Raw genomic sequence first — 12156 nt, 5'->3', positions numbered from 1 at the left:
TTTTTCTCTTAAAACGACGTCGGGTTCGTATCAACGTTGGATCTCTCTTGGCCCACATTTAGCCCAATAAACATGGTTCAGCCCAAAATGCAGCTACAAGCGCCAGACGTCGTCGTTTTTGTGTATTTCTCTTCTTCAACAATCTTCCTAAACCTTAAACCCTAGAAAAGGAAAAACCCCTGCAAAATCCGGGTGGTGGTTGCTCTTTTTACTATCTTAGAAATTAAATTAGATAAAGATGTTGAGAAGAAACATAAGATTGAGAAGAGAGTATTTGTACAGGAAGAGCTTGGAAGGCAAAGAGCGGTTGCTTTATGAGAAGAAACGGAAGATCAGAGAAGCTCTTGAGGGTACTATCAAATCTTCCTTTTTTATGATCATTTAATTTCAATTTTCAATTTTTTTGTTATTGATTCTGTTTGGGTGTAGAGGGAAAACCAATTCCAACTGAGCTTCGAAATGAGGAGGCCACGCTTCGCCAAGAAATTGACCTTGAAGATGACTACACTGCCAGTATGTTTGTTTTTTTATTTTGTTGAAATTTGGTTTTTTTTGGTTATGTTCTGAGTCTAAGAAAACATTTTTATTTGTTTTGCATTATTGGGAATTGGTGCTAATATATGTGTGACTGCTTAAATTGCTGCTTTGTTTAGTTCCCAAAAGTCATATTGATGATGAGTATGCAAATGCAACGGAACGAGATCCTAAGATTTTGCTGACGACGTCTCGGGATCCAAGTGCTCCTCTTGTACAGTTTGTTAAGGTTGGTTTGTCCATTTTGGTGATAAATAACATTCTTTTTCCCCATTATTATGCATGTCAATTTGATCACCAATTCTAATTCATATGGCATGTTGCTTGCAGGAATTGAAGTTTGTCTTTCCTAATGCAGAGCGAATGAATCGTGGTAACCAGGTCGGTCCATTGTTTACCCTTATGCAATCTTACTTAAGTTGCTATTAGTTGTTTTTTTGTTCTGATGCATGTGAGCTCTCCTAAATGGCTAATAAGATGCCATCTGCTAAGCCTCTTTCCTCAGTTCTGCTAGTTATGATCATTATAATGAAGGCCCACAACCTTATTTCTTAAATGATTCATTCGGCATCAAATTGGTTTTCTAGCGAACACTAGAAATTGATTTTTGAGTCCTTTTTTCTTATTTGCAGGTTATATCTGAAATTATTGAAAGTTGCAGGGCACACGATTTTACAGATGTTATTTTGGTTCATGAACATCGTGGTGTGCCAGATGGTTTGATTATAAGTCATCTTCCTTTCGGTCCCACAGCATACTTTGGATTACTCAATGTGGCAAGTATTTGATGAGTCCTCTAGTCTGCACAGAGCTTTATTTTATCCTCCTTCTCCATGCTTGTCTTCTTAATCTGATGTTTACCTTTAGGTTACAAGACATGACATTAAGGACAAGAAAGCCATTGGAAAAATGCCTGAGGCCTATCCACATTTGATTCTTGACAATTTTGGAACCAAGGTATTCTTATTGCCTATTAATTGTATATTTTTCTGAAGCATACAATGCAGCTAGGTCCAATTTGTATACGTGCATTCTTGAAACTTTTTATGAAGTTGTGTTTTTCATGGTTTTACATAAATGCCTTGTTTGTCTAATAGATGGTATGGTAAAGACTGTTTACTGAAATTTCCTTAAAGGAGTTTCATGTATGTGTTGTATGTTTCCCCATTTTAGTGTTTAATAATAATCCTTTTACAGGAATTATCTTTTGTGTTGCTGACAGTCTTTTTTAATTTATTTTGGCAGCTGGGTGAGAGGACAGCAAATATTCTAAAGCATCTGTTCCCTGTCCCAAAGCCTGATACAAAACGTATTGTGACTTTTGCTAATCAGTCTGACTATATTTCATTCAGGTTGGTTCTCTTCTATAGATTTTGATGGATTCTTTGGCATTGAAGGGGATACTTTATGTCAATGTTGGATGTAAAGGAAGGAACCACTAAATTTTGTCATGCATAGCTAAGACTTGAGAACTTATGGTCAATTGCTCGTTAAAAGGTTGGAAGGAGTCAACTTGTCAGTCGTGGGTTCTTTGACATCATGGTCTTTTACAGTGGCCATCTACTAATGACGATCCACTTCATTGGACTATGGACTGCTTAAGTGAAGCTTAGTCGTTAAATGCAACTGGATCACATTCTACTTACATATAAATTAGTGTTTTAGATGTAGATACACACCCTTTAGATTGCTTTGTCTCAAGTTTCAATGTTGTCAAAAGTTCACTCTCACTCATTGATAGCATGTAAACATACAGGCATCACATATATGAGAAGCATGGAGGTCCTAAATCAGTTGAGCTGAAGGAGATTGGTCCTAGGTTCGAATTGCGGCTTTATCAGGTAGCTATCATGCCATTTCAATAAACTTCTAGTCGTAGCTATTATTGGAGGTGCTCTATATTGAAGTGCAAATTCAACTGACTATATTTGTTTCTTTTTGCTTTGCATGTGTTGCAGATAAAATTAGGAACAATGGACCAGAGTGAGGCTCAGATCGAATGGGTTATTAGGCCTTACATGAACACAACCAAGAAACGCAACTTCATTGGAGTTGACCAAAAGGATGATAAAAGAAAACATTGAGCTTTGTACCTTTTGTTTCTATCATATTCTTAGGATTTTAGTCCAAGAATGATCATGTTGTTCTATTTAGACCTTTCTTTTTTCTTACAAAGAAAAGTCGTTTGAATTATCAACATTTCATACCAGAATTTATTTACTGAAATAGTGACATTGTGAAGGATTAAAGCAACAATTTGCTTAGTTGGAGACTGAAACATCTTTGTAGTCAAAAGAATGCTTTGAACATAACTATGCATTCTAATTTTAATGCAAACGGATTCAATCCCAAGTCCACAGCCTACTTTTTATCTGATAAATCATGTTCACAACTCCCCTTTACTCAGTTCTTCCTGGTATAGTTTCCTATGGACCACCAATGCATATTCATATTTGGTAAAAGAAAAAGTCAGATTGCAAAACTTGAATCAAAGTTGATAAAATTGGAATGAAGAAAACGACAACAATGACTTGTCCTCTTTAAGTTATGAATAGCATAAGTTTTTTAATTAAAAAATGAAATATTGGTAGCACAAATGTCCACGTAGTTTACCGACAAACCGCCATATTTACAAGCATCAGCAGGCCAACTGGCGCGACTCATGGTTTTGTAGACGGAACATGTGGGGTACAAAGTGGACAACTACGCAAGAACCATAAAAAGCGGAAGCTGACTTACTTTTGAAGCCATAAAATACAATGGCGGCAAATCCAAGAGCCTGAAAAAGGCCCATTAAAGCCACCAAAAACCAGCAGAATCATTTTCACCCTCAGGAAATCAAGGGGCTTGCATGACTCTGGCCCTGGTTTTTCCTCTTCCTGGTAGCCTAATAAATGCAGCCAACCCAAACAGTTAGCGATAGAAACAATGAGCTATTGCAACTTCAGGTCTCTAACCGTTTTCTTTTCATGTTTGCAGTATAAATAGTGGTTCAGCAATCCAGTTTTCTTTCAGAGAAAAAAGATCAGTTGATTGATAAGATAAATCTTGGTTTTCTCTTTCCATGGCTTCTCTTGTACTTTTATTGTCTGAACTTCTTCGCCACCATGAACCAAACTTTGCTTTTGAAACACCACCTCCTTCCTCCTCTTGCTTTTCTTCTCCACCTCCTCCTGCTTCTTGTGGTGCTTCGATGTCTTTTGCTGCCAAGAAACGGTTGAGAAATGATGCCAACAAGTATGAGTCAGAGATTGTAAAGGAAGATCCGCAAGAGCTAAGGGTCTCTGTTGACCTAGTCTGGCCTTAGTGTTGATGATAGAATTCCTTTCAAGCACCAACCATGTTCTTTTGTCATCTTTAGTTCATGGTTGCTGCATGATTTCATCCTCAAACAAGGCACCTTTGGTGATTATTATTTTATGTACAAATTTGGCAGCCATCTAGCTCTCAGGATGTACCCCAGTAATGAACTATGCCTTTTTTTTGTAAAACCACTGACTCATGATGAAAATCTCAACTTTGCAGTTTCATATTGTAGTTTGAGATTCTCACTTGGTCTTAATTTTTTTAAAATTCTTTATTCTCTTGTGTAAAATGATTGTATTGCAAAGCTATTTTCCATTTTTATCTTCTTCAATTGTGTATCAAGTCAACATACTGATGCCAACTGCCAAAATGTATAAATGAATCAACCCATTTGATTTCTTGATTGCAAAGAAGTAAAGAAGCTGTCAAATCCTTGCTCAGTTTCCCTTTCTCTGATCTGTTAATTTATGCCAGAAAATGAGAAAAAAGAGAAAGAAAAGGAAAAGAACAAAACGGTAAATGATGTTATAATTTGTCTTGTTGGTTTACCAAATATTAAGATTTCTTCTTATCTCATCTGCTGTCATGATTGTTTTTGGGGGTACTCAGCTTCTATTCTGAATAGTTTAGTATTGATTGATCTGACACTTGTAAGAATTTGTTAAGTTGAACATCTATCTGCAAATAAAATATATTTGTGTAAGCTTAACCTATGTAATTTTTTCAACAGAACTGAAGTATTTTATTTTGATATTTTATAGGATTAAAAGCAATGTAAGCAAGTTTTGTCAACAGGTTCCGGAATGACATACAAAACGTGTTCATGCCCTTAATCAAAATCAGAAAAGCTATCTACCAATATCAACAGAAGAAACATAGCTAAGTTTCACTTCATTTTCCTTCTCTACTAAGAAGAAAACAAGATGGATGGGTTTGTGGGTGGGGCTTTTCTTTCTGCTTTCCTCCAGGTGTTGTTTGATAGGATGGCTTCCCGTGAGGTTATTGACTTCATCCGGGGAAAGAAACTCACTGATGACTTATTGAAGAAGTTGAAGATACTTTTGATTTCTGTTGATACAGTTCTCAATGATGCTGAGGAGAAGCAAATTACCGGTTTGACAGTGAAGAAGTGGGTTGATGAGCTTAAAGATGCAGTTTATGATACAGAAGATGTGATGGATGAGATAGCTACTCAAGCACTCAAATGCAGAGTTGAAGCAAAGTCAACAAGCAGCATAAGTCAGGTACAGCAGTTGATCTCAACTTCTCTTGGGCTATTTGAGAAAGAGATAGAATCAAAATTGGAAAAGATCATCGATAGGCTAGAATATATAGCAGAACAAAAAGATGTCATAGGCTTAAGAACCAGTGTTGGAAGGCAATCATCAATAAGATTGCCCACAACTTCTTTAGTATATGAATCTGAAGTTTATGGGAGGGATGCTGATAAAGAGGAAATAATGAAGCTATTGCTATAAGTGCACCAAGAATATAACCATGGTCATCTGTCATTTTCTCATACCATTTTCAAATGCTAAGTTTTCTTTTCAAGTACATTATCATGGCACTTTAGAAAGTGTACAATTTTTTTAAGGAATATCACCATTAAAGTAAGGACAATGCTACCATATGTTTGCAAAAGCTATGTTTCCATCTTCCTTAAAGTAATAATTGCCATTTACTCGATTGGCTGGAAAGGTTGTTTCTAATTTCGGTACAATGCAGATTCCACTCAGTTATGATTCCAAACTTTGGCATGCATGGCAATGAGTGAAATACCGCAAAAAAGATAAAGTTGTTGATAACGTTTTCCTTGGAGTTTTGGCAACATGTCGACCACCTTGCCCGCCCTGTCATTTTCCCCTTCACTAACACAAGTAAACCAGTTTGTTCGGGCTCTCTCTCATTCTCTCATTGGGTCATTCTTACCAATTACTAATAAAAATGGTACTTCAGTTTTCGTTTTCCACATTTTGTTTGTTAGCTAGTTAAGCCTCAGTAACGTAAATTCATTATTTTCTGCTAATCTCAAACATATGTTCCAAAATTTCAAAAGCAAACCTAGGAAAGTAGAGAGGAAGAAAGACAGTGCTTCAATAGTATAGTTAGAAGTCTTGGGAGATAAGGTGAGGGAGAAAGCATCAAGCAGTGAAGCTCCTGCCATGGCTACTAGCAGCACCCTTGACTCCAGTGATTCATCACTGCCCAGCCAAAGGCAAACCTTTTACTTTCTTTTTTTTTTCTTTTTTTGCACTTCTTTTACAGATTCAGTTCTTATTGATGTTTTTTTTGTTCCTTTTAACATGCATGCCTCACTGATTGTGTGATTTGGTTTTCCTGCTATGAATTGTTTTCTCCTTTTGTCTCTCTTGGATTGGTGTTTGTTTTTGTGGGTCTTTGGGTAAGTTTGAGGATGATTAGGTAATGAATTCCGTGGTGGCAATTCATTCATGCAATCATGGCTTTTGGTGTTCAATTATAGCTGGGTTCATATGAAAGACAATAAATCAGGTGGTGAACTGTTTTATGATGTCCACATATATCTGATTATCTGATCTGGCCTGTTGTGATTTGATCGCTTTAATTTCAAAGTATATATCAGTTTGTTGAGATTTCTTGCTGAATTGGTAGCTAGTTTGCCTAATTGCTGAATCGAGTGGAGTTCAAGCATAAAACGGTGACTCCATTTGTATTAATACATTCTGCATCCGTTTTATGCTTGCATATGCATATGCTTGGTTAATTAGTTAAGCATATGTTTTCATTCCCTTTGACAGATTAGTAGGGAAAGTGGCGTTGGTTACTGGTGGAGCATCTGGCATTGGTGAGAGCATTGTGCGACTATTTCACAAGCATGGTGCCAAAGTCTGTATAGTCGATGTGCAAGACAATCTTGGCCAGAAAGTCTGTGAATCCCTTGGTGATGCCCCAAATGTTTGCTTTTTCCATTGTGATGTGACAATAGAAGAAGAAGTTCGCTCTGCAGTTGACTTTGCAGTCGAAAAGTTTGGGACGCTCGATATTATGGTCAACAACGCTGGATTATCAGGTCCACCATATCATGATATCCGTAACTATGATTTATCAGATTTCCAGAAGGTGATGGATGTGAATGTGAAGGGTGTTTTCCTGGGAATGAAGCATGCTGCTAGGATTATGATCCCTCATGAAAAGGGTTCCATCGTTTCTGTCTGTAGTGTTGCTGGTGTGATTGGGGGTCTAGGACCACATGCATATACAGGGTCCAAACATGCTGTTTTAGGCCTTAACAGGAATGTTGCAGCTGAGCTAGGAAAATATGGGATACGTGTGAATTGCGTTTCACCGTATGGAGTTCCAACGGGCTTGTCTTTACGTCACTTGCCTGAGGATGAAAGAACCGAAGATGCCCTAGTCGGTTTTCGTGCTTTTGTTGCCAAATCTGCTAACTTGAATGGGGTGGACTTGACTGCTGACCATGTGGCGAATGCTGTTCTCTTCTTAGCTAGTGATGAAGCTGGATACATAAGTGGAGACAATCTGATGGTAGATGGTGGCTTTACATGTGTGAACCACTCAATGCGTGTCTTTCGATGAACAATACTGAAATTCAAATATGAATTCTACAGTTTCATTAGTTTAGCTGGCCTAGGCCTTAGCTTTTTCTGTTGAGAATAATGCTTGCATAGCTTGCTGTTTGTGTATGTGTGCCTTGCTGATTATTTGAATTAAGACATGCAGTTACTTGTAGTTATTACATGTAAACTGTTTTTAAACTTCCTTTAACACTTATAATCCATGTCTTAACACTTGAATCCATGTCTTGACAAGTGTTATGCGTGTAACTACTTTTTTTGTGTATAAATAAGGGTGTCTCATGTGAATAAAATGTGCCTTTCATCAGAACAATTTTTGTTCTTCTTTAAATTCCTTGTCTCGTTTGTTAATAGTTGCTTCGTACAGCAACTTTATTTCTGTCCTTATTTTATCTTCATTTTCATTTAAATTTCTTGGAGATTGTATTTCTTTCTTATCCTTCAACCATTGCTGCAGTAGAGTATTTCTTTCTTATCCTTCAACCATTGCTGCAGTAGACTAAGTTAAGTTAATGACTTGGCAAGTACCTAAATCTATAAAATTCCTTTCCAAGATTGGCTCTGGGATTCATAATGCATCTGAAAGCCTGAAACATGTTTTGTACTGCATACTAGTCACTGATTTCCATACTGTACTCAGAACAGCAGAGATTTACCTGCTTCTATGTATGCAATGAGTGAGCCAAGGTGACCCACTTTAACAATTGTTTGAGACCCTATCTAGCAGCTCGGAAATGCATTTTCAATTTTCAAGTAATGAAGTAACTGGGAAAAGAACCAAGGAAAATGTTCAAAACTGCAATAAGCTTCAGTTCTCATGATTGTAGAATTACAGGATGCCTCTTTCATGTTCAAACTGCTCTATAGATATACCTGACATGGTTTCTTGGTGTTAGTTTGGTGGTGGAAGGACTATTCGAGTGCTTGAAACGAAACAAGGTAAAGTTGCTAAAAATAGCGCATAAGTCAATTGCTTGCTGCTTACAGAAAGAAAATTGGATTGAATATTGACCCAAAGCTAAGATCTGAGTGTGAGAAGGTATTTAAATAAGTCTAGGAAGCTGTTTTCTAGCTTGTTTAAGACTTACTTTCCCGCCAACAACAAATACTATAAATATTACCCTCGCTTCCCATCCAACTGTTCTTCTTCTGTACCATTTGAATTCCAACATCCTTTTTTGATTCCACTACCCCAACACCCTTTCTTCACGATTTCTCAACCTTGGCAAGGCACCTTTCTTGGTTCTCCTTGCTTTCCTGGTTCTGCTTCCCATCCAATTGTTCTTCTTCTGTGCCATTTGATTTCCAACATCCTTTCCTGATTCCACCACCACCACACCCTTTTTTCACGGTTTCTCAACCTTGGCAAGGCACCTTTCTTGGTTATTTCTCGCTTTCTTTGTTCTCCTTGCTTTCATGGTTCGGTTCTGCTCCAATAGAAAGCAGTGTTGGTAGTAATAATCTTCCGGAAGAGGATGCCAGCGAAATCGGGCTTAGGCCCGTGAATCACTTCCACAGAGTCGACTAGGCGAGCTGGATCCCAAAAGAGATTGTGAGAATGTTATTTTACATAATTGTTTATCTCATTCTAAAATCTCTCTTAGGAGGTTATGGGGTTAAAGGTACTTTCTGAGTGCGCCTCTCTTATTCCTAAGCCTTCTTCTCCTCTACTTACTCTTTCTTTTTCCTTCATTCCTATGCTTTCTTCTCCTCTCCTTACTCTTTTTTTTTTTTCCTTCATTCCTATGCTTTCTTCTCTTATGCCTTCTTCTTCTTTCTTTGCCTTCTTCTTCTTTCTTTCTAGAGCCAATTCTTGGTAGCTTTTCTTCCCATGCTTCTCAAGTTAGCAGGATTCTCAGGCCATTCTTTCTTTCTAGACTATGATTCCCGCACTTCGCAGGTTAGCAGGATTCACATGATTCCCACACTTCTTAATTAGCAGGATTCACAAGACAATTCTTGGTGAAAACTTGATTCCTCTTTAAGGAGTGTGGTCAGTTTTTTTTTCTTCTTTTTGATTCATTGGGTTAGCAGGCCAGTTCTTGGTGAAAGTTGTACGGCTAGTTTTTTTTTCTTCTTTTTGATTCATTTACAGGCCATGGTGAAAGCTTTTGATTCATGAATAGATGATTTTTTATTTTTGATATAGTAATTCAATAATTCAACAAGATCGTTGATTTTTGATTCAACAGTTCAACTGCTTATTTAATTACGCTAGCGCAAAAATCAGTAAGGAAAGAAGAAACACCAAACTCATGGGAATCACTCCCCCCTGGAAAGGTAATTGCATGGGATATTCTCCTTTTACTGCAAGCAATCAATCGTTCTATAGTAGCGAGAAAGAAGCCTTTCCCTAGGCCAGGCCTTACTCCTAATGCCCAAAGGCAAAGACTAGATTGGATTCTATAACAACCTACTCCCTAATTCCCTAGTAGCTCCTATATCCTCTTCTAGTTGGGATATTATTTAAACTATCGATTTTTCTCCTTTTTTTTTTTTAAGTACTTTAGTTCATGGGAGAAAGCTACTTTAATTAAATTAATAAACAATGGCAGCCAAGGAAATTCCAACAGTCAAGCCAGATGCCAATTCATTGGCTGCTAAGAGCCTAGTTTCTTTTATATCTTCTCTTCTTCTTTTTATGGCTGCACTTAAATTTAAAACCATAATAATATCAAGGAAAGTTGCCTAAAGTTTCCCTGCTAATTGCTCACAAAGAAAGTAAATCGATGCCAATAAGGGTGATTTCACAATCTTAAGTGGAATCCAAATCTATTTTGGGCTTTCTCTCCCTATCTACTTTTGTAAGTCAATAGGAGCTTACTCTAATTGATAAATATGAAATCTGTTGACTGGTCATTAACCTATAATGGATGAGGAAGAGAGGTTCTTGGTATGCTCACTTCTATTAGAAAAATAATACGGGAATTCTTATAATAATCTCATGCACAGAAGGAGGATGCTCTAGGTCCTGTCCTCTTCATCATCCTCTTTTCTTTGTGGGTTTTGCCAACCATAAAGTCATCTCGAGCCATTCCCATAAGCCCTCTCGCATCTTTGAAGCAGTAAATCATCTCCTGTCTCGGGATCTGGTGGTAAGCCCTTCCCAATTCAATAAACGAAAAGAGACTAACATCAGCCAAGATTTTCTCCATGTTGTCCAAGCGGCAATCTTTCTTTTTATTTTCTTGATGGTTCGAATATCAATGTACATTTTCTAGGTTCCATCCTTCTTATATCTTAGTTAGTCAGGTATAGCACAAGGGGTGTTAGCGGTAGTTAAGGGTCAAGCGAAGAAGCTCCTTTCTCCATCACGTGTTGCCTCTTTTCTTCCTGCTCCGATGGGCTCCTAGAGCCTCATCGTTTAGATTAGCTTTATTCTCGTCTAGGACTAAAGGCTTGGTGGGTAGCTCACTAGCGAAGCGGTAAAAGTTTTCATCAATCCTTTCACACGCCAAATCTTCTTTTCTCTCAATGTACAGGGACAAAAGCTCAAATGATTTTATTCTCATCGTTTAGATTAGCTTTATCCTGTCACCTTGAACCATGTCTGTCAAGACTCTCCCTTTTTTCTTTTGTGTACTCTTATGTCTCTTTCTTCTATTCTCTCTTCAATTATCAAGACCCGATCTAGGTAGGCCCTTCCCCTTCTAAGAAGTCAGATCCCCCTCCTATATTCTAAAAAAAAGAAGGGCCTTTCTAAACTTTTGAATTGTAAGGGGGGCTTCATATCGGAGCGTAGTTTCCATCCAACTAGAAATCTCATAAGAGAAGACAGTAACTTTTACGCCCAAAACTTCCCATGTCTTTCTTGGTTAGACCAACTCAACCAGTGATTTCATGAATTGGGATAGTCAGAATCAGTCTCTCTTTTTTTTGGGGGGAGCAGAGCAGTCAAAGAATGAAGGGAATTATGGAAACATTTTTTCATGGTCTAACTCTAGGTTTCACAATTGTAAGATCATTTGTTCTTGCACTTTATGCATTTAATAGTGTGGTGCCGCTTTTCGTGCCAATTGTTAATCCGCCTCAACCGGCTCCTAACTTGGAGATCTTACCAGTGCCCGCTCCCATGCCCGATCATCCACTTAAGCAATTTTCCGTTCTTCCATTGATTCCTGAAACAAAGCAAATGATTGTTCTAGAATGGTTATTCCTCACAATTACTCCTTGTGATGCAGCAGAACCATGGCAATTAGGATTTCAAGACGCAACAACACTTATGATGCAAGGAATAATAGATTTACATCACGATATCTTTTTCTTCCTCATTCTAATTTTGGTTTTTGTGTTACGAATCTTGGTTTGTGCTTTATGGCATTTCCACTATCACAAAAATCCAACTGTGCAAAAGATTGTTCATGGAACTACTATCGAGATTCTTCAGACCATATTTTCTAGTATCATCCCGATGTTCATTGCTATACCATCATTTGCTCTCTTATACTCAATGGACAAGGCAGTAGTAGATCCAACCATTACTATCAAAACTATTGGACATTAATGGTATCGGATATTCATACTATTAAAGTTCCGATGGACAATCACTCATGTTATAAAATTTCAGAAGATGATATAGAATTGGATCAATCACGTTTATTAGAAATGGACAACAGAGTGGTTGTACTAGCCAAAACTCATCTATTTATTATTAACATCTCAAGTCTCAAATGTGATGTTGTACTTGGTCGTTTAAATCAGATCTCTATTTCCATACAACGAGAAGGAGTTGACTATGGCC

The 12156-nt window shown here is 37.5% G+C and overlaps 3 protein-coding genes across 3 annotated transcripts; all 3 read left to right on the top strand.

Moving 5' to 3' along the window:
- On the top strand, positions 154-2886 carry LOC18585761 (U3 small nucleolar ribonucleoprotein protein IMP4). Its single transcript, XM_007008752.2, has 9 exons — positions 154-350; positions 430-513; positions 654-763; positions 865-915; positions 1167-1310; positions 1402-1491; positions 1780-1886; positions 2291-2375; positions 2493-2886. Exons 1-9 carry the CDS (start codon positions 239-241, stop codon positions 2616-2618), a joined length of 909 nt encoding a protein of 302 aa, XP_007008814.2. The 5' UTR covers positions 154-238; the 3' UTR covers positions 2619-2886.
- LOC18585759 (putative disease resistance RPP13-like protein 1) lies at positions 3296-5648 on the top strand. Its single transcript, XM_018129564.1, has 2 exons — positions 3296-5084; positions 5566-5648. The coding sequence occupies exons 1-2, from the start codon at positions 4764-4766 to the stop codon at positions 5608-5610; spliced, it is 366 nt and encodes a 121-aa protein (XP_017985053.1). The 5' UTR covers positions 3296-4763; the 3' UTR covers positions 5611-5648.
- On the top strand, positions 5845-7728 carry LOC18585758 (xanthoxin dehydrogenase). Its single transcript, XM_007008749.2, has 2 exons — positions 5845-6055; positions 6618-7728. Exons 1-2 carry the CDS (start codon positions 6003-6005, stop codon positions 7414-7416), a joined length of 852 nt encoding a protein of 283 aa, XP_007008811.1. The 5' UTR covers positions 5845-6002; the 3' UTR covers positions 7417-7728.

This window comes from Theobroma cacao, chromosome 10 (assembly GCF_000208745.1).
Source record: "Theobroma cacao cultivar B97-61/B2 chromosome 10, Criollo_cocoa_genome_V2, whole genome shotgun sequence".
Classification (NCBI taxonomy): Eukaryota; Viridiplantae; Streptophyta; class Magnoliopsida; order Malvales; family Malvaceae; genus Theobroma; species Theobroma cacao.
The sequence above is the reverse complement of the archived record's forward strand: the minus strand, read 5'-3'. Positions and strand labels throughout refer to the sequence as shown.